General features: G+C 44.1%; 1 protein-coding gene across 1 annotated transcript in view; it reads left to right on the forward strand.

Moving 5' to 3' along the window:
* The window catches only part of LOC135198223 (transcription initiation factor IIA subunit 1-like), a 43749-nt gene extending 20930 nt beyond the window's left edge, over positions 1 to 22819 (forward strand). Inside the window, exons 3-7 of the mRNA XM_064225796.1 lie at positions 360 to 486; positions 4426 to 4620; positions 4842 to 4985; positions 20068 to 20157; positions 21561 to 22819. Of these exons, the coding sequence (XP_064081866.1) occupies positions 360 to 486; positions 4426 to 4620; positions 4842 to 4985; positions 20068 to 20157; positions 21561 to 21668 (664 nt within the window). The 3' untranslated portion in view covers positions 21669 to 22819. The remainder of the gene's footprint in view (positions 1 to 359; positions 487 to 4425; positions 4621 to 4841; positions 4986 to 20067; positions 20158 to 21560) is intronic.
* Positions 22820 to 23045: the final 226 nt, after the last annotated feature.

Raw genomic sequence — 23045 nt, forward strand, 5'->3', positions numbered from 1 at the left:
TTTTTGTTAAGTCATCCTGAGTTGGGAAAGACTGGCGTAGTGGCGTCGTCCTTGACCAATCCTCACCCGACCTATGCATGCGTTGCCAGATATCACAAGATTCCTTGCTTTCATCTGCTTTTTAACCAGGTCCAGCTAGGTGCTAGAAATTATCCTATTGTTAAGACCTCAGGTTTGTAGCTATGAAAAATACAAATTGTCTTAGAAAATTTGTCATGTTGCAATATGCGTCTTGCTTTCTGTTTCTTTTCATAGCAGCTTTTTTGTTTTATGGAAAGTTCATGGAAAAGTTGTAGTAAATTGTTTTTTAATAATTAATTAAATGTTTTTATTTCCAGTTTGAATTGAAACATAATTTGTATCATTTCTGTGCAGGCTAGTCGAGCAGCTGAGATAATACAAAGAAAGTTGAATGTAGCCTTAGAAGAAAGTGGAATAACTCTTCCTGCACAGCTTCTCCAGTACAATAACATATCAAATAACCAGGTAAAGTTATTTTAGGATAATATTAAGTTGTTGTTCATATAAAATATGTAACCATACAATATACACTATAAAGGTTTGAGTTTTGTTGTAATGTCAAATGTGTCTTTTTTTGTGTGTCATGTCTTCATTTTCTTACCATTAGATGAAGCTATAAAAGTAATTTTGTGTTCTAATGTGTGAGAGGATTTTCAGATACCGTTTTTGTCATTACTTTGGACAGTGTTATTCAAAGATTCTGTTATAAAGTTTTTTAATAAAATCTAAGTGCATTGCTAGATGTGTAAAGGACTCCTGGAGGATGTGTTCCTAAATGAGAGCTGAAAATGAAATAAGGTAAAGGAGAAGTTGGATGGCTAAGTGAGAAGAGACCAAGGGTAATCAGTAAAAAGTAAAAGGAAGATAACCTTGCAACTGAGGCCCAAGGGATGCTTGCAAAGAACCTTTAGTATTTGTAACCTGAGGAGGAGTTTGCACTTGTAGTATGCCTTGCATGGTACACTGTGATGGTAAATGGTTCAAAGCAGCATATATTTGGCCACTGCGTCAGTGCATTCTGCCTTTTACATTTCATCAGTCTAGTCTCATTAAGCTGTCTGAATTTGCAAATTTTAGCTTGCTCCGTTTTTGGTTTTCATTTCACAATGTTTTGGTTCAAGTAATGTATACTTAACAAATAAATAAAAGTTGTGTGCAAGTTTGATGAGCAAGGTGGACTGCAGTAGTTCCTCCAACAGAGAGTAAAGAGGGAGAGGAATTTCTTGATTGCAAGTAAAGTCATCAAGTCTTTTTTTGGCTCCTAATAACTTTGTTTTTTATTTGAAATTGAGCCTGTTTCAATACCATTACACTCACATGGAGGATATTATAAAAGCTTTAGGCTTTTTCTCTTAATTTTGAATGCAGTGGAGCATGTTTACAGTAGCAATTATTAATCTAGTTTAATTGTTTTCCTCCATCTCCAGAATAGCCTCTGAACAAAAATAATGTGAAACCCTCCCAGTGATTGATTCAGTTGTAGCCATTGCATTAACCACAGCTTGTATAGACTAAAAAAAAAGTTTAAATTGAACAACTGTCCACAGAACTCTTGACAGTTCCCCCTTTTAGTTTGTCAAAGCTTTTAGCATTTTCTGTAAGCTTCAAACCCTTATCTTTTTTTTTGAACCGACTTTTTTTGGCAAGAGTTGTGAAAGACTTGATAATGTAAGAATATTGTATTTAAGGCACAAGTAACCAAGGTTTCATATGCATTTCTTTCTTTATGAACTTTGTTTCCCTCACAATTATCATTAATTTGCAGTTCAGGTACCCTGTGTAATGCTAATTATGATTACTGAATTTAGTTAGAAAAATTGTATTTATGCTAAAAAATTTGTTTGATGACAAACCTATTAATTATAAATACCATTAGGCCAAGATGGTTCAACACTAGGAATCAAGGCTAATCATAATTTTTGGAGCTGCCTTTCACACTACGTATTCAAAAGAGAGAAGCTTCCCAAGCATAGTAAGTGAAGGATCCAGATGTCAGTGATTTTAAAGGTTAGCTGGAAAGGGGTTTTCCTAGAGTGTGGTACTCCAGTAAGGATCTCCAGAGAGCTGGGAAATACAGTAGTGGTTTGTATTCAGCAGAGGAATAGGATCAATAAATTAAATTACTCACCTTTTTACTGGGATTTATGTGCTTCCTGGGTCCTTGGTGCTAGAGAAAAGAGTAAGTTGAGGGCGAGTACTTTGGTAATAGCCTTTTCTAGGCTACCCCATTGATGTGCCGGGAAGATGCCTGCTAAATAAAGGTCACAGGATTGTAGATTGCTTATACCTTGCAGGATTTTATTTTGAGTTTTATTAAAGCCTGCCTTGATAATCCTGAATATGTCCTAGAAATGGTTTGCCATATTCCTCAAGACCAGGGAATTTCATTCCTGTTCCCAGAAATAACCGTGGCACCTTTGTTTTTCCTAATGTAGTCTTATGGCTCTTGAGGGGAGTACAGTAGTTGGGAGTCATTCTTCAATGCAGGAGTCCAGACTAAAATAGCATTGAAGGAGTTATGACATCTGTTTGCATCACCTGTTTGGCCTTTGTCACAAATTTGTGAACAAAGGAAAAGTCATTGGAGAACCAGTTCCCTACATGGGTAAGGGTTTCTTTAACAAGGAATGTAATAGCTCTGATTCATGAGCAGAGGAAAGGCTAGTGGTGGAGAATCAGTTCTCTTTATGGGTACGTGTGTCTAACAAGAGATATAGTGTTCTCTGTCATTCCATTGCAGCTAGACTTAAAAGGGTGCCATCTTTTTGTGTTAGATCTTGGAGAATAGCTTGGCTGAGGGTTTCATAAGTAGGGTTGGTTAAGCTTCTCAAGACCAGAATCAAGTCCCAGTTGAGAGGTCCTACTGCTTATCTCAAAGCACTTTTAGTGTAATGACTGATCAGATCACTTACTGGATGCAACTGAGTTTGGCAAGATTTTCTTTTGTTTTAATTTTTCAAAACGCCCATCACCATATTGGGTAAGCAGGTAGCAGCAAGAAATGTAATGTGATGTTTACCATCATTCAGTCACCAGAAACAAATGACTTCATGTAAGTGAATGAACAAATATTTGTATGATATTAGTATAGGTAAGAATTTCAATAGACTATTTAAAATTTAACATTATTGGAGAATTGAATGTCCAAATAAACAGTGCTCAAGGAAATTGTTTTTGACAGTTGTATAGATAATTGTGTTTGCAACTTTTGTTGAGCAACGAGTTATTGCAATACTTCCTACAATCATCTAATCCCTTTCAGTTTAAAATTGCTCAGTTCCCAAGAGACTCAAGTTTCTCAGTCCCTTCCCTCCTAGAGTGTGGGACCTTCCCTCACTTTTGGAAGAATTTTCAGTTCGGGTTGTGAGGGCCGGGGTTTGGCCTTGCATAATGAGACCATGAGCACCACATTCTACCCTAGAGATGTCACTCAGAAGTCCATTGAATCCTCTTAGGGATCAGTGGTGGCTGTTCAATTCTTCTTCCCAGCTTTATCGCTATTCGGGGTCACCATTTTTAACGAGTCTCTTCCATCTACCCCTGTCCTGTGTCATTTCCTCCTGTACTCCCTTTGCCCTCATATCATCTCTAATGCAGTCTCTCTACAGTGGTGGCTGCTCAATAAGTCATGTAATTACTGAGGTTTGACTAGGTACCCCACATCTCATTCAAGTATGTTGGCTTACACATTTTTGTTTGGAAATGAATGAAGAATTAATGGTTGTTTCTTTCCCTTTCCCTTCTAAGAGCATTCGGGTCAATGTACGTGTTGGAACCAAACTAGGTCAAGTTCACTGCTGGTACCTGTTCTACTAGGGTAGGCACCTCTCTCTCTCTCTCTCTCTCTCTCTCTCTCTCTCTCTCTCTCTCTCTCTCCTCTCTCTCTCTACTCTCTCTCTCTCTCTCTCTCTCACCCCCTTTAACAAGGGGAAGGGGAGACATGGTAGAGCTTTTTCTGAACCCGTCAATTTCTATTTACCAGAAAATGCTACCTACTGTTGGGACAATTCCCTGATAATTGTCATGGTTTTACCAGTTTGTTGCTTACTAAGTAGTTTCTTTACTTTTTGGGAAATTCAGGCACAGGGTCCCTCAAGAACACTAGTTTAGTATTTATTAGTACTATATCACTGAACTGGTGATTTATCTGAATTTAATTAGTTATGCAAATTAGGGTTGGCATACACAAGTGATACATGATTATATAAGTGGAATTATATTAGATAGATTAAAGCAATTTTTTAAGCTAATTTATGGAATATGGAAAGACATTTAGAGTAATATATATTTTATCTTTAAATCACAGTAATCATATTGGTATGTGGCTTTTTTCAGTATACTTGATCTCTTGTATAAAATTATTATTAGCTCATGTTGCTACAATATTCTTTTTCTTCATTGCAGGTGGATGGAGCATGTGATGAACCATTATGTCCAGCTGCTGATAAGAAATTTTCCAAGAAGAGTAACGCATTAAAAACTACAACACAGTGCCCCACAAATCGTCCATCAACAAGTAGTGCGGCTAGTCAGGTGTCAGTTAATGCTGATAAAGATGTTATGGACCAAATAATATATGAGAGGTTAAAAGCTACACAGGTATGTTCAGTTCAGGGATGATTTATTTTGTATTTTTCATTGGTTTAATATTAGGGTTTTTTGTGTTTTTGTTCTTTTTTGTATTGTGACAATTTGTTCTGTGTTTTCTTGATATTTCTATCATTAAGGGCCACTTCATATACAGTATCAATGTGTTTGAGTATCAAATAAGCTAACATGTTCAAATGATCAATTTTTTATTGGGTGACATCTGTTTTAAGGTGGATGGTCAGTACGGAACTGGAGATAGTTCTTCTGAAATCTCGGATGATGATGATGATGATGAAGATGATAAAGATGCTGAAACTGAAAAAAATTCTGTAGATGGAGATGACGACGATGATGATGCTGATGGTGTGGAAGAGGTAAGTACTGCACTGTGGTTTGAACTTGATTCAATAGATTTTATATTTTATTCTTTTAGTGCAGTAGACAAACTCGGTTATACCTGAAATTAACACAAACAATGGATGTTTAACAAATCTGCATAGGAAATTTCTAGAGTATCTTCTTTATGGATGTTATCTTTGTGTGTGTGTTAGGTGTATCATATCACTGTTTGATTGGTTGGTGTCCTTATAATTAAGGGCTGGGAATAAAGGAAACTCAGAAATATAGAAAAGTAGGTTTGTAATGTGTAAGTGAAGAATGTAAATTCACAGAGAGCATTTATGTGTAGATAACAAATGTTAGAGCAGTCCTGTACTGATGAGAGATTACTGCCAGATGATTGAGGTTTGGTTATTACTTATCATACAAAGTACATATAGGAATAATACCTTTAGCATATTATGGAGGTATAAAATGTTCTTACTTATTTCCCAATTTAACTTCTTCTTTTTTTTCCATTTTCTTCATTTCCTCCCCCCATAGAAAATGTCATGTATTTTTGTCAATGGATGGCAAGTGTGCTTTGTTTACTTTGTGAACTTCCAATGTTAGGCATTGCTCCTGCTAAATTCTCTTGCAAGTTCATAACTTTCAAAGCATGGAAAAAATTTTAAATCTTGAATGTTGCACAAATATAAATTCTAACTTCTTTTTACCATTCTAATATCCAAAGTAATTCTTTATAATACTGATTTAAAAGTGCAATGAAAACCGTATATTGTTCCGACACGGCATACAAACCTTCGGTCCTTTTACAATAGGAAGGTACTAGCGGCAGCTGGATAGGTCGTAAGCTTTCGAACAAGGGGTTCGGTAGTTAACTGCTTGTCCGACAGGCGCGCGCGCGCGACTGGGAGGTAAACAAATCACTTTTGCTTTCGGCCTGCTGGCGTGTGGACGTGTATCATCGCTCTCTGCCCGCTTCATCGTCGTTGCTTTCGCATGGTTGTGTTTTTCTTTTTCTATTTATCTAGTGAAACTGAATTGTAAGTACAATCATTTCATATTTATTTCCATTGAATTCAATTGTGAATTAAAGGATCTTGGTTTCACCACGCCCCTCCAATTACCCGAGTGCCGGGACTGAAGGGCGTAAGTGCGGGAATTCATTTTCCCAGAAATGATCCTCGTATTGTGTATGCTCGGTTGCGAGGGCGGGAGAGCGCTCGCTCCGAGCGTATATTTTGTTGGAAATGTGTAGATGAAAATCGTAAGTAAGTGCTCTTTTCATTTATATTTTTTGACCTGTATGCTCGTTGCCGAGCGAATGCGCTCGGCACGAAAACTTATTCTGTATGGATAGTACCGAGCTTACCCGGAAATTGATCCTTTCCCCTTTTTATTTGAATGAAGTGAAATCGCAAGTGCAGTTCTTTTTCATTTTCATATTTTATTGAGATTGCATTGTTTACTTGGATCAATGTTTCCGCTATTTCCCGGGAATTGATCCTTCCCCTTTTATTTGTATGAAGTGAAATCGCAAGCGCAGTATTCTTTTTCATTTTCATATATATTTTGATTGCATCAATTCATTATGGATCAAGGTTTCCATTCATAATCGGGAATGGATCCTTTTACCCTTGCGCTCGGTACCGAGGGCGCAAATGCGCTCGATCCGAGCCCTTATTCATTGTGAAGTGAATCGTAATGCAAGATTCTTTTTCATTTTATTCCTTTTATTATTGATTGCATCAATATTATTTGTTCAAGTTCCGCTCAGTCAGGGAATTGATCCTTATGCCCTTGCATTGGGCGGGCCGAGGGCACGATTGCTCTCGGGCTCTTATTATTATTGTTGGGTACATGGGTGCTGTGCGGGGGTGGGGAACGGAGACTCCGCTCAGCTCCCACAGATGGCCCTTCCCCTTGTGGGGGGGAGGTTATCTGCGTTCTTCTCCTCGCCCGACCCGTCGAGCGCGGGGGAGGGCGCTCGGTGCCCGATGTACAATTGTATTCGGGGTCTTCCACTCGTTCGGAGAGGGCTCACCCCCCCGCGCGAGGGGACTTCCCCCCCACTAATCGCTACTACTGTTATTTCCGCAGGTGCTACTGCCACGAGGGTGGACCTTGGTGAGGTATGGGCGTCCTTCCATTTGCAGGGCGTGCTAGTGTCCAGGGGCTGCGGTTCTATGTCTGGGCCTACTGCGGTCACCCATGGAGTGGTGACCACGCTCCAGGTGACGACGTCCCTCCTCACTGGCGGTACTCACCTCACGTGGTAACAGTCTTGCCTACAGCCGCTGTGAAGTGCCGTTCGCCGTACCGAGAGGGGGGCGTGCCGCTGCCGCTCGTGGTTGCCGCGCTGCCGCGACCACACTTCCGCTGCCCTAGAGCTCGCCCCTGGACCTGCCGCCGGTACCAGGATGTTGCTGGCTGCTGCTCCACTTCCTGTGTTTCCGGTGCTGCCTGCCGTACCTGCCGATTCTGGGCTGACTGTCCATGCAGTTTGCTGCGCTGGCTGTCCTGCAGTTGCTGCGCTGGCTGTCCCTGCCGTTGCTGCGCTAGCTGTCCCTACTGATGCTGTGCTGGCTGTGCCTGCTGTTCCTGAGATGCCCATACCTGCTGACGTCGTCCCTGTTCGTGGTGGTACTACCCCAGACTTTGGTCTGTCTGTACAGGTGCGTCCAGGCCCTGTGGCTTCGGCTACAGCAGCCCCGGCTCCGCCCTGGATAGCAGATCTTACGTCTGTCCTGAGGAAGCTGACGAAGAAGAGGAGGAAGGTGTCGTCGTCGTCGTCTTCATCTTCTTCATCGTCGTCGGCTGCCGCCTCTTCCCCTTCGACTTCTAAGGCTTCACAGCCGAGGAAGAAGAACGTTGCCTCCTCCCTCCTAAGAAGTCTCCCTCGGGAGCTTCTCGGGACCCGTCTCACCTCGGTGGGCGGGAGGGTTCCTTCCGCTGGTCCTCCTGCTCCTTCGGGAGCGGGGCCCGTCTCTTCTTCCGCAAGGAAGAAGACTACGGGGACCAGAGGGGTACCGGCTAACACCGGTACTTCCTCGCCTGGTGTCAGTGGTTCTGCCACTGCATCAGGGTCCGTCTCGGCCTCTCGTTCGCGGGAGGTACCGAGTGTACGGTCGCCTACCAGCGACTGTGCAGCCAGGAACCAGACCTCTGAGTCCGCTCAGCGTCAGGTTCACGGCACGGGGGCGGAAGACTGGTGACAGCCGCTCACGCGACTCTCACCAGACCAGCTCTCGCTCTCGCGGCGACCAGCTGGCTACCCGGGACGTGACGGTCCACGACCGGCCACAGGCTGAGGCTGGGAAGAGGTCCTCCCGTTCGCCGGTGCCAGCCACGGCTGGACCAGCGACGTGACGTGCCGTGAGGACAAGCACCGGTCTCACTGTGACAGTGGAGCCTGCAGGTCGCCTGACCGTCGCTCTCACAGAGAGCGATCGGGTACGGCAACCAGCACCAGCTCTTCTGACACTCGAGATCGGGCCGCTGTGCTCAGTCCCAGCCGTTCTCCACAGCGAGACGGTTCGGCCAGGCCTGCAGCTCGATCGCCACCGCGGGTTGACGATCGCCTGCAGCCCTCCAAGCCTGCTGGTTCTGAAAGCGACTGCGAGCGAGGAGGGAGCGTCAGGTCTGCCTCTCCCGTACCTTCACCTCCTCGGGTTACACCGGGAGGAGCGAGGTATTGAGGAGTGATCGTGAGGGGTGCGCCCCTCATGATCCCACCACGACGCCCTACGTGCCAGGCACGGTTCTTGGACCGGCCAGGACGTATGCGCAAGTGGATGGAGAAGACCGAGAGGGCTGTCGCTGTTCCCCTTCTTAGGAGGAAGGTTTCTCCCGGAATATGCTCTTGTTCGAAGGGCTTAACGGTCCCCACTCTGCAAGATGCTGTGACTTCCGAGATCCAGAGGAACTTTGCCGAGGTTATGGCGCTGATTCGTCAGCACAACGACCTCGGGGAAGGATCGCCGCTCCCACCAGCAGAGCCACGTCTCGGCTCGAGTCGTTTTGGGGCCCGAGAGGGAACCCAAATCGACGGTGGGTCTGCCGCGATCGAGCTTGCCGACTGTTGTTGAAACCCAGGTAGTCTCTCGTCTCCGGACAAGAAGGCTCTCTCAGTTCTGGCCTGCCGACTGTGTTTTTGAACCAGGTAGTCTCTCGTCTCCGGACAAGAAGGCTCTCTCAGTTCTGGCCGGTCGAACAAGCTACTTCACCTTCCTCTACTGCGACAGAGGCGTTTCTAACGTGTCTTCGGACACCGTATTGAATACCCCTTCGGTCCTCCTGAGGTTTCGACCTCGACGAGGACTGGAATGAGTCGGAGGACGGTATCGGCTCTCTCCTGTCAGTGTCGATCCAGCCCCACCCAGACGACGTTCACAGTGGCGGCAGACCCTTACCTACAGTATGAGTTCGTAACCCTCCTCTGGAAAACGTTTTCTCCTGACGATACGTTTTCCCAGGCTCTGAGAGGCCATCGCCGTAAGGCGATGGCTGCTCCTTTTCTTCTCCAACTGCTAGTTCCGCTGGGAAGGCGAGCCAGTATCCATTCCTCCCCCATTCCCTCTCTCCTTCGGCTACGAGGGAAAGGGGAGGGATCCTACAGAGATTTCTCTGTAGATCCCACGTTAGGGGCTGCGCTATCCGGGGGGACCTTCGGGTCCTACCTGACGTAACCCCGCCCCGGTCGTTGAGGAGGGATCCTGCCCCTTTCTCGATTTCTACGGGAATCGATGAGGATCACCAGCCGATATCGTTTGACGAATTCGGTGGGGGGTTTCGCGAGTGCTTAGAATTCTACGGAATTTCTAGCGCACTCAGAGTGTTCGAGTTTTTTACGATCTCCAAACACTTAGGCGAGACCACGGTCCAAAGTGAGCGAGAATCCCCGATAATTGTTACACGATAATCGGGAACCTCACTTATGCTCGAATTCCTGTAATTTCTAGCATTTGGAAGAAGACTGCTGCTGAAAGAAGAGTATCTCACAGTAGGCGATTAACCTGGAATAGAGAAGAACGGACGGGAACTTCCAGTTTGGCTTGAACTATCGTTTTCGGTATTCTGTTCACCATTGAAGCTTTCCTTTGGGAAAGACTTCTCCTTCACTCTCTTGACTAGAGAACGAAGGCGTCGATCTCCAATCTTATTCTCATTCCTCGAGAGGAAAGAATTTAGGATGGAGGTCGTGGTACGAACCTACAAATAATACTACGTATATTACCCTCGCGACATGATTCTTTTAACAGTTGAATTGTCCGGGGGTAGGCACATACCGTAGTTACTCTACGGTTTGTGACCGAGACGAATTGTATCTTAACTGAACTGCAACTCGGGGTTGCCTGCAACCTCCCAGCAGTTATCAGTTTCGATTTTAGATACTTGGTATTGTCATGACAACACCAAATCAGCTTTTGTATTTACCGAAATCCGTTTCGGTTAAATATAATTGCTCGAGCGTATTCTTTATGCTCGATGGTTCTAGCCGAACGCATTCCTTCGTGGAATAATGGATTACCTGGCAACTCAGGATGACGAGTCACCGAGAGCTACTGCGTATTGAACTGCCTGATAGCGGCTCAGTATCAGCTAGGTCTCGGAGATGCGGTCGGTTACGTCTCTCTCTCCCCTGGTTTGATTGACTACCGAACCGTATCTCTGCCCAACAATCATGGACTTAGGTCTCTGATTAACGGGGATTCTCGCAATAATGAAGGACCATCTACTGCTGTGACGCTCGACTTTCATCGCCTTCGACCAATTGCGAGAATTTTCAACAGAGATATCTCTTGGACTCTTTCATCTTTTCTGTTTACCGCCACGGTAACAGAAGTCTGTACTAGTCACCCGCTGCATCGCACCGCGATAATGCGAATGATTTTTGCAGACATCTGAGTTTGTCTTCAAAATATCTCGTATTCGTAGGTGTGCAATTATTCATTGCTCGCCCCGAATTAACAGATATGTCAGAAGACATCGCCTACTCTCCGACCTGACAGCTCTACTTCCAAATGTTTCAGCCCATGAGAAGCAGTTCTTCAGGCAGTAGTTTTCCCTGTCTTCATTACTGAAAAGCGCTCCGCTTTTATTGCAACTACGATCCTCACCGGACAGCAATGAATAGTGGTTAGCGTTCTCAGTCTTTGTAGCACAGGTTCAGATCTTGAGAATCCTTCTCTCGGTTCAGCTGTAGAAGACGTAGGTTTGCATTTTCGGTACAACCCTCGTCATTCACCGGACAGCAATGAATAGTGTTGCGTTCTCAGTCTTGTAGCACAGGTTCAGAATCTTGAGAATTCCTTCTCGGTTCAGCTGTGAAGACGTAGGTTGCATTTTTCTGTACACCCTCGTCTTCAACGACACATAGTGTTGTTTCTCCTTAGCCGAGAATCAACTATACTATGAGATATCTTGCCATCAGGGACCTCGGCTCTAGAAGGCAATTGACTTTCGCCTGTTGGGCACATGCCTTAGAGAGTCATCACCTTGCTCCTGGCATCGGTGACGAACAAATTATTTGTTTAGTCTCTTGGCATAACCCTTTTAAGGCGAAGGTCACGTGACTTGCTCGGGTGCTTGGACAACTTGCCTCCTCCGAACGCAGTCAGTCGGCAGCTGTCAGAGCGCCCAAGTCTGTTAACGAACTTCGCTGTGGACTTAGTTCGGTTGTTCCATAACAGTCTTTTCTTCGTCCTAACGGCTTGTCACAGTACCATACCATCGACACCCACCATTGAGTGTCGGTGTCCTATACACTACCGAGAAGAACAACTTCGCTGCAGTCGGATAGACCAGTATGGGTACAGGACATCACCGAAGTCGAGAAGAGGGATAGGTCATACGACCATTCCCTTCTTTTCCTCTGAGGTAATTGCATGACTTTTCCTGCGAAGTCAAGCATCCAGGGGATGGGGATTCGTGACGCTCGATTTCGTACCGAATTCGTAGCGAAGACTCTGAACCCTTCGGTTCCTGACGATCGGTTAGAGTCCTTCACAATCCCCTCCCTAATGGACTTCACCGCCTTCGATGCGAAGGAGATGCTGCTTTGTCCTGTGAAAGCGTGACCGCGCTTTCTGAAGAAACTCGACATCCCAGGCTGAGTGTTGAAGACTTCGTCAGCACCAAGATGACCTAGAAGTACACTCCCTCGAGGTTACACAAGAACTTCTCCGTGGCGCAGGTACTGAAGGCAAGGGGTCTGGTACAACCAGACCACTGGCACCTCCTTCTACCTTTTGGATATTGCCCACAGGTCCTTGGATCGTTTTCCTTATTTGGACCTTGGTGGCTGCTCAACACGTTGTGTAGCTAACCCAGACCCTAGCAGGCTGAACAGCATCGAGTCCTGGTGTGACGGTAAGAATAGATAAGTGAATGAGAGAGTGACTGGCTTCTCTTCCTATCTTTTTCTCCCCCTCTACCTGTGGGTAGAGGGATACGGTCATCGCCTTGCTGGATAAGGACGAGATGCCGGTGAGCTACTCGACAGAGCCCCATCCTATCCCTTTCACTAGGGATGGGAGCGAATATCACCACCCACCTTCTACAAGGGGGGGGAAGTGGATGCCAACAAGAGACAAACCATAACTTTATGTTGCCTCTTGCAAATAGGAACTTGTTCTTGTTTGCTGGTACGAAGAGATACGCTTGCCTCTCTCTTAGTACTTGGTCCAGAGGTCTGACCATTGATCCTGCGGTGCACACCCCGATCAATCGGACAGAGGCTTGGATCCCTCCCTCGCTCTTACGACCAGGGAGGCATTCCAAGGTTGGGCGAACACCAGTCTGTTCACAAAAGACTCAGATTCCTCCCACCAAGAAGTGAGTCTTCCTATTGTAAAAGGACCGAAGGTTTGTATGCCGTGTCGGAACAAATGACAATTTGTCCAAAATTGCATGTTTTTCCTAACTATACAAAACCTGAGGTCCTTTTACACATAGTCCCACCTCATGCCACCCCTCACTCTGCAGTTTTTTGGCTTGGGCCAATAGCAAAAGTGATTTGTTTACCTCCCAGTCGCGCGCGCGCGCCTGGTCGGACAAGCAGTTAACTACCGAACCCCTTGTTCGAAAGCTTACGACCTATCCAGCTGCCGCTAGTACCTTCCTATTGTAAAAGGACCTCAGGTTTGTATAGTTAGGAAAAATGATATTGTTATGTTACAATAAAGTTTCATACATACTTACCTGGCAGATATATACATAGCTAAGACTCCGTCGTCCCCGACAGAAATTCAAATTTCGCGCCACTCGCTACAGGTAGGTCAGGTGATCTACCGGCCTGCCCTGGGTGGCAGGACTAGGAACCATCCCCGTTTTCTATCATATTTTCTCTCTTCCACCTGTCTCCTGCGGGGAGGCTGGGTGGGCCTTTAATTGTATATATCTGCCAGGTAAGTATGTATGAAACTTTATTGTAACATAACAATATCATTTTCATACAATCAACTTACCTGTCAGATATATACATAGCTGATTGGCACCCTTCGGTGGAGGGTAAGAGACAGCTACTATATGGAATAGACAGGTAAACAACATATGTTGTAGGTATAAATAAAACCTTGGTTCCTACCTGATAGGTGGTAGACTTGGTGGGTGTTTGCCCAGTAGTCTGCATCACTCAAGAAACTTTAGCGAGATATGTGATCTATGGCCAAGAGTTCTTGTGGGTCTGCCGATGGGGTCTTACCCACTTACTCAGCAGAGCCGAAAAGGACTTTGTCAATGGGTGCTGATCCACTTATATGACAATACACCTTATGAAGGAGCACACAACCAATCCCGACCACCTGATCCTAACCATGTGTTAGAACTAAGGATTGTTACGAGTTATCCCCGAACTCGTCACAACAACCGTAACTCAAAAACCACTACGCACACATACATAATTTTTCAAAAAAATTATACTCAACTAATTGGATATGACGAGAATTCTCTTATGAACAACATAGACGGCCGCCCGTGCGAGCCTGAATCCTCCATTGTTCGAAGAGTTCTCGACCATATCCAAAACAGAAGAACCAGTATATACATTTAAGGATTGGTGTCGGCTCCCGTACCCAGAATCGTATCTGCCGATACGATAGGACCTAGAGAAAAGCACTTCTCATACGTCACACGCACGTCTTTCAAGTAATGAGATGCAAATACCGAGTTGCATCTCCAATATGTCGTATCTAATATGTTTTTAAGCGACATATTCTTATAAAACGAGAGAGACGTCGCAACCGCTCGTACTTCATGAGCTTTTACCCTCAGAAGTTGTAATTGTTCGTCCGGACAGACCTTGTGAGCGTCCGTAATGACGTTTTTTCTTACAAAGAACGCTAGAGCGTTTCTTTGACATCAGTCTTGTGGGGTCTTTTACCGCGCACAAACCACCAAAGACCTTGTCTAGAGCCTCCCAACTGACGCTTCCTCTGAAGATAGAACTTCAGAGCTCTAACAGGGCATAGAGACCTCTCTGCTTCTCTGCCTACGAGACTAGACATTTCCTCCTTTGATTTCGAATGACTAGGCCAGGGATTCGTGGGATTCTCGTTTTTCGCTAAAAACAGAGTCTTAAACGAGCAATCGCCGAGTCTCCCTTGAATCCTACTTTATCCTGCAGAGCTTGTAACTCACTAATTCTTTTTGCCGTCGCTAACGATAAAAGAAATAGGCATTTTCTAGTTACGTCTCTAAATGATGCCTGATGTGGAGGCTCGAATCTATCCGAAGACAGATATTTGAGGACTACGTCCAAGTTCCAGTTCGGAGGTACTGGTTCCTTAGACTTTGACGTCTCAAAAGATCTTATGAGATCGTGGAGATCTTTGTTATTTGCCAGATCTAAACCTCTGTTCCTGAATACAGCCGAGAGCATACTCCTGTATCCTTTATTGTGGATACGGCTAGATGCGATTTTACTCTCAGGAATAGCAAGAAATCAGCAATTTACCGCTATAGAGGTAGAGAGGAGGACAACTTCTTGGCTCTACACCACCTTCTAAAGACCTCCCACTTCGACTGGTATACTTTCGAAGTGGAGGTCTGCGAGCTCTCGCGATCGCGCTTGCCACTCTTCGCGAGAAAAGCTCTCGCTCTGACAATCTTTCGATAGTCGAAAGGCAGTCAGAGCGAGAGCGGGGAGGTTTTGATGGTACCTCTGAAGTGTGGTTTGGGTTTGAGAAGATCCGTCCTTCCTGGTAGGGATCTTGGAAAGTCTACGATCCACTCTACCACCTCCGTGAACCATTCCTGGGCCGGCCAAAAGGGGGCTATTAAGGTCATCCTCGTCTCTTTGACGCCACAAACTTTTTCAATACTAACCCCAGGATTTTGAATGGGGAAAAGCGTACACGTCCACTCGAGACCAGTTTAGCAGGAAGGCGTCTACCATAATTGCTCTTGGGTCTTCCACGACCGAGCAAAACACTGGGAGCCTTTTTGAAATGTATGTTGCGAATAGAACATGAGGAGTTCCCCAGAGACCAAGATCGCGACACACTTCCTCGTGCAGAGTCCATTCTGTATGAAGGACCTGGTTCCTCCTGCTGAGCCTGTCCGCCCTCACATTCCTTACTCCCTGTACGAACCTTGTCAGCAGGGAGAGTTCCTGTGAGACGTCCAAAAAAAAGTAATAGGTCCCTCGGTGAGTTCGTAAAGGAACGAGGAGTGTCCCTCCCTGTTTCCGAATGTAGGCAAGTGCGGTGGTGTTGTCTACTTTACTTGTACTACCTTGTCTCACAGAGGTTCTAGGCTCTTCAAAGCCAGGTGTAACGGCGAAGAGCTCTTTGCAATTATGTGCCAGGACACCTGTGCTGGTTCCCAGGTGCCTGACACTTCCTCCGAGCCTAATGTCGCTCCCCAACCCGTCTCCGACGCGTCGGAGAACAACACTAGGTCTGGGTTCTGTGATCTTAGAGAGATCCCTTTGTTTCTCTTTCCAGAGGCAGCAACCACCACTGTAGGTGTGCCTTTTACCTCCACTGGAATGGGAAAAACGTCCGACAGTTGTCCGTTTTTCCAGCTCCAAGACTTCTTGAGGAAGAATTGAAGTGGACGGATATGAAGTCTTCCGAGAGGGAAGAATTGTTCCAGCGAGGAAAGCGTTCCCCGGGAAGGCCTTCAACCATTCCCTCGCTGACGTTTGCTTTGCTTCTCTAAGAAGAGAGAGGTTTATTTCCTCAAAAACCTTTTGCGGTTCTCTCTTGCGAAGGAAAAACTCGAAAACCCCGAGAATCCATCCGAATCCCCAGATAGACTAGGTCTTGTCTGGGGGTCATCTGAGACTTCTCGAGGTTCACAAGCAATCCCAACGCCTTGGTCAAATCCAGAGTTAACTTTAGGTCCTCCAAACACTGTCTCTCCGATCTGGCCCTGATGAGCCAGTCGTCTAGGTACATCGAGAGGCATTCACTCCTTTGAGATGAAGAAATCTCGCCACATTCCTCATCAGGCTTGTAAAGACCTTAGGAGCTGTGGACAGGCCGAAACACAAGGCTCTGAACTGAAAGATCCTTCCCCCCGTCATGAAACGGAGGTACTTCTTCGATGAAGGGTGGATCGGGACGTGAAAGTAGGCGTCTTGGAGATCTAGAGACACCATCCAATCTCCTTGTCGTAATGACGCTAGGACTGAAGCAGAAGTCTCCATGGAGAACTTCTCCTTCTGAACAAATTTGTTCAGAGCGCTGACGTCTAGTACTGGTCTCCAGCCTCCCGAGGCTTTCGCCACTAGAAAAAGGCGATTGTAAAACCCCGGGGAGTTTTGATCCAGTACTAGTTCTACTGCACTCTTGTCCCACATTTGTTCCACCATCGATCGAAGAGTATCCCTCAGCACAGATCCTTGTACTTGGCTGATAGTTCCCTTGGTATTGACGTTAGGGGCGGAGTATTCAGGAAAGGGATACGATATCCCTTCCTTATGATATTTAGTGAAGATGCGTCTGCGTCTATCAGTGTCCAGGCTTCCACGAATTCCAGGAGCCTGGCACCTACTGGTGTTTGGAGGAGAAATGTTTCATTTGCCCTTTTTAAAGGGACGAAAGGCGGACCTACCTCTTCTCTCTGGAGCCTTCCTTCTTGCGGGAGGTCTGGAGATCGGACCACCTCGAAAGGGCTGCCTAGAAGTGCTAGGTTCTTTCTTGTCCGACACTAAAGCAGGTTTCTTCTTTCTAGCTGACTGCGTCAGAAGATCCTGTGTCGCCTTCTCAGTTAAAGAGTGAGCTACGTCCTTCACTAACTTAGAAGGGAACAAATAGTCCGAAAGAGGTGCATATAGTAGAGCTGCCCTCTGCGCATGCGAGACTGCCTTTGTTAAGAAGGCGCCATACACTGTCCTTTTCTTCAAAGACCTGGCTCCCAAATAATGCAGAGGACTTCCAAAGATCCATCCTGTACTGCTTTGTCGATGCACGACAAAAAATGCATAACAGGGCTTCAGGTTCGATTCCCTGCGAATCGTGAGCTTTCTTGGACATCACCCCAAGGGGACCAATCTAAGAAGTTGAAGACTTCCAATACATGGAAAAGTCCCTTGAGGAGATGATCCAGTTCCGAAATACTCCAAGTAATGCGGGCAGAATTAAGACTAGGACGCCTTGAAGCGTCAACTAACGTCGAAAAGTCTGCCTCTGTAGTAGAAGGGAGAGCGATACCCCATATCCTCCCCCGTCTTGTACCATATGCCTCTTTTCCCAGCTAACCTTGCTGGAGGCATGCAAAATACTGTCCTGGTTAAGTCTTTCTTCGACTTCATCCAGGCGTCTAAGGCGTGTAAAGCCCGCTTCATCGAGATGGTGGGCTTCATCTTCAGAAAAGACGAAGTCTTCTTCGCCTTCGCACTCGAAAAGAGCGAGCGCGGAGAAGGAGGAGCAGCCGGAGTCAACTCGTCTCCGTATTCCTCCAGAAGCAGGGTAGTCAACACCTTATAGTTGGACAAAGCCCTCTCTCTTCCAAGATCGTCATCATCCGAGTTTCGTTCGAACTCGTGATAATCCTGAGTCTCTGTTCTCCTTTCAGAACTTTCCTCTTCTGGGGGAGCAAACTCCTGATCGGAGAGGGGCTAAGGGAATGAAAGTCTTTCCTTTTTCCCGTTCTGATCGACTTGGAAGGCGTCACAACCTGCGGCTTCTCTCGCGCTTTAGAAGACGTCATGTATGACGCTTCCCGCTCTCCGAGCGTCATGTATGACGTCTCTTGTTGACGTTTAGATGACGCTTCGCGTTTGGAAGACGCTTCGCTTTCTAAGGGCTTCCTACTCGGCGTCCACAATCTTGGACGGAGCGTCAACGTCTAAGCTCCTCTTGATTTGACGCTTCACTTCTAAAAAAAAAAGACGACTTCCGAGCAGGTGCGAGAGGACGAGACTTCTTAATAGGAAGCGTCACGTCCTTGCCGACGGGGGCGCTAAAACTCCCACAAGAGATGACAGTTGTTCCTGCACCGCCATAATGATCTTCCTTGACGCTTCTCCTACGTCTAGTGCCTGACGCCTTTCGTCATCACTCGGGGAAGAAGCATGATGGGGTACTTTCCTCGTAAAGCGCTAGTGACGTTGACGCCACCTTCGCCTTCCTTAAAAAATAAAAAAAAGCCGACGGGGCGTCATCCGAGAAGCGCTCCGGGCTAGAATCAATGTCTTGCTTCATATGACGCATCAGCGGTCTCGATAAGTTCGACTCCTTCCACCCTCGTTTAGGTGAGGGAGAGGGAGAGGACGAGAAACACTCGCGAAGGACGCTTTTTTCTATAGCGCCCTTGAGCTGGCTGCCATGAAGCAAAGCTAGCTGAAGGGACGTCTGACCGTTGGGGATTCCCTCCGACCTCCTTAAGGCTTTCGACTTTCCTTCTCCTCTGGGCATGTGAGCTTGGAAGAGGTCTAGGCCTGGGAGCGCCGCAGGGACGATCAAACGCCACAAACACTGATAGGGCTCACTTCACTAAAATTTGTTTTCACTATCACTAGCCACCTTACCTTTCGAGGTCCGCCATCTTGGACTTCATGTCTCGAATCGTCGCTTTCAGATTGGCGATTTCCGATGCCGAATCCGAAAAGAAAAGCACTCTGAGAATGAGATTTATAGGGAGAATCTACAGTAGTAAGGGTTAGAATTATCATTGAAAGGCTCAATAGGCCTTGAATTCACACCTTTCAGCCTTCTAACTCTATCCCTCTCTAACTTCTTCAAATAAGAAGTCAAAGTCTTCCATTCTTCTGCATTCAAACTCTCGCATTCCTTACAAGTGTTAATAGCAGAACACTGCACCCCCCTACATTTACGGCATACAGTGTGAGGATCAACCGAAGCTTTCGGTATCCTCACCCTTGCAGCCTACATTCACACACATTCTCACTCTCACATTAGAATCAGACATACTGAGAAAAATCCAAAAGAGTTATTCCAAAAACAGTCCACAGTAGCGTGAATGCCAAAAAAAAAAACAAAACACGATCCAAATACGTCACCAAAAGTCGAAAAACGCTGATCAAAGTGTTGAAAAATGAATCCAAGTCAGGAGGTAATAACACAATGTTGATACCACCGGCGACAGAGAAAATATGATAGAAAACGGGGATGGTTCCTAGTCCTGCCACCCAGGGCAGGGCCGGTAGATCACCTGACCTACCTGTAACGAGTGGCGCGAAATTTGAATTTCTGTCGTGGGGACGACGGAGTCTTAGCTATGTATATATACTGACAGGTAAGTTGATTGTATGAAAATGCAATTTTGGACAAATTGTCATATCTGCCTGAGTTAGTTAAGGATTGTCAACATCAAATAAGTGACAACAGTACAATCTGTGACTCCTGCGTTAATTCGGGGATATAAACATCAACAAAACTTTTGCACTAATATTAAAAACCAACTTGGAAAACAATTCAAGATATGAACTGCCGTCCGGAACATAACTTGTTCGTAAGTAGGATAGTGATTGTGTGAGATTAGTGGCTTTGTATAGGAAAAACCTATTTATCAATTCTAAATGCTGTACAATACATATAGAAATTTAAAGTTAGCTGTATTTTAAATTTTATATTTTCCATGAGAATTACAAAAGTTATTTGAATTTTTTAATCCTTATTTCTATATAATGTTAATTTCTTTCAGGAACCCTTGAATTCAGGAGATGACGTCAGTGATGATGATGCATCAGACATGTTTGACACTGAAAATGTTGTTGTCTGTCAATATGATAAGGTTAGTTGTCCTCCAAGAGTTTCATGTTGGCCTTTGAGTAAAAATTATTTTAAGAAGAGGAGTAGTTGAGTTTTACTTGAGTTTTTTTTTTTTTGTGTTGATTACAGACTGTGAAGTTTGTGGATATGATATTGAAGAAAATATAGTAACGTGTTACTATGAAAGACCCCTATTTAATTATTCATATGTCCTGGTTTCAAGTATATGTAGATGAGTGTTAGCAGATTCTGGGGGGGAGGAAATGTCTAAAAGTGGAAGATGTAGTTGAGAGGAAAGGATTGGAAATCATTAAAAATAAATTTATGTGGATTTTCGAGGATGCAAAGTTCAGTATAGCAAGAAAAGTGGCCCCGCATTTACTGAGAGAAATATGTGATGGTAAACTCAAACACAGTAATCTCTTGATCATCTGAACTGTTCTCTTGATTGCACCTTTCTCAGTGTAGCTTTGTATACCTGTATGTACTTACCACTCAAAATGACAAAAATGTCAGTAAAATTGCACAGGTATGGATGTTTGTGTGGGGGCAAAATTGTTGGGATGGGAGCACCAAAAAAACTTTGCCTAGCCATTTGAGCTAATTTACCGTTGTACATATGCTTGTTTGCTCAGTAAGTATGTTTGTGCCAGTTGGCATATGGATAAGGATAGGGTAGGATGCAGGGAAGAAAGGAGTAATCAGCGGATCAGGCTTGGCTGGAGAAAAATGTGCCCACTGACTTAGCCTTAGTAACAGTTATTGTCTTGCTACTCCTTTGCCTTTGCCGAGACAAACTCCTGTCAGGGTATTCTGTTGTATAATTCTTTCACTCGGTTGTAAGCCAAATGTCAGACTAAAGTGCTTGGATTTCCCCACCAGGTTAAGTTATCCATACATTATAGGTCATACAGGACCCTTTTTTTTTTTCCCTCCTCCCTTCATAGTATTGGTCTCTCAAATGGAAGGTAAATGAGTTCTTCACAGCCTTACAAGCTCTAGGCAAAGCCTCGTCTGGGTAGGTTTCACCTCTAGTCAGATGTCATAGTTGACTGGCAATTGTGTGCATCCATAGGAACAAATAGGAATTTTGGAGTCTTTTATAAATTCCCTAGTTATGCAAACCAAAGCATTTTATAGTTTAAACCCACTGAAACACCCCCTCCCCTCCCTTAACCACCAGCTGTTAACTACCTTGTTACCAAGTTCAACAAATGTCCCACCTCTCACCAAAGGATACTCCTAAGTAGAATAGGCTAATTTCTGATAAAATATGTATAGCAGCAAAACTCTTGGTATTCTCATTCTTACCATGTAAAAATGATTAGAATTCTTAAATGTTCTTGAATAACTCCTCTTGAAAATTTTTGTTCAAAAATATTTCTACACAGTATTAGTTACAATCCTCTATTTCCCTTTTCACAGATTACCAGGGTTAGAAACAAGTGGAAGTTCACCTTAAAAGATGGTATAATGAACCTAAGAGGAAAGGACTATGTCTTCCAGAAGGCCACAGGTGATGGAGAATGGTAGAAAACCAGTGTATAGCTTTTATTAAATTGAATGTAGGTAGGTAGGGTGCCTATTTTTCCTACCTTGTGCTTTTTCCTTTCATACATACACACATACACATATATACATATAATATAATACGTGAAATGTATGTAGATTAAAACTATACTTTTTCATCATCCACAGTGTAGCTGGCGAATGAAGGTGTAAAAAGAAAAAGTTATAAAGTTACTTTTATATAGGTGCATAACCATTGAATTTTGCAGTGTAGTGTGTTGGTTATTTCATGTTATCAGAATATATTCTGTAATTTATGAATACATTTAAAGTACTGTAATGCTGTATAACATATGGGAATATATTGCCTTGTTATATGCAAACGTTTTTCACTGAATTGAAATATTTGTCTTCAAACATTCACGAACCACTTGTCTTATAGTTTTTTTTTTTTTTTTTTTTTTTTTTTTTTTTTTTTTTTTTTTTTTTTTTTTCCTGTCAGATGCTCTGTTGTACATTACATCTTATTTTCAATGAACTCAGTAAAGCTTCCTGCATATCACAAGTGGTATGTCAGTTATTTTTTCCATGAAAGCAAATATAAGTTTTTATGATGAAACTGCTGTTTTCATGTTAAAAGAAATTTATTGTTATATGTGTGTTTTTATACAAGTTCTCAACAGATTTGCAAAATATGTAAGTAGTATTTAAGGAACAATTGGTCCTTGGAGATGAGGGTAACATGCTGGTGAATGTAAGCAAATCTGATAAAATCCTCAGACATGGTTGAGAGGAAACCATATGAAGGGCAGAGTTGATATTTTTAATGAAATCAAACTGATCTTTTCAAGTTTAGGAAGATTCCCTAACTGGGTTATAGTTTAATTTTACAATTGGAAGTGTTACTTTTCTAGTCTGAAAGAAAATAATTGACACTTCTTCATTGCCTTCCATACATGCAGAAAGTTTGTAGCTGTAAAGATACTTCACTAGTGTATTTGACATTCATATTATTTGCAGATAGAATAGGCTAGTACCTGCAAGATATTTACATGTAGTATGTAAAATGAAATTTCTTATTTTTAAATATAGTATGTTTTACTTTAACAAATTATAAAATCCTTTAAAGTATTGTAAAGACAAATTTTTTATTTAGTAAATCTTTATTGATGTTTTCTCTTGTATCTGTGGTAATTTCCTTTATTCTTATCAGCTGCAGGGTGTATATGTATTAGTATTGAAGAACTCTGTATTTGAATTTTGTAATGCCTGAGGGGCCGTAAATCTGGGATTCAATAAATTCCTGCTGTGACAATGAAGAGTGTCACATCAAAACATGTTTTTTGTTTGGATTCCACATACAGTTGGCCTCAAGTATCTGGTGTGATAAGATGGAGCTCT

Source organism: Macrobrachium nipponense, chromosome 22, assembly GCF_015104395.2.
Source record: "Macrobrachium nipponense isolate FS-2020 chromosome 22, ASM1510439v2, whole genome shotgun sequence".
Taxonomy (NCBI): domain Eukaryota; kingdom Metazoa; phylum Arthropoda; class Malacostraca; order Decapoda; family Palaemonidae; genus Macrobrachium; species Macrobrachium nipponense.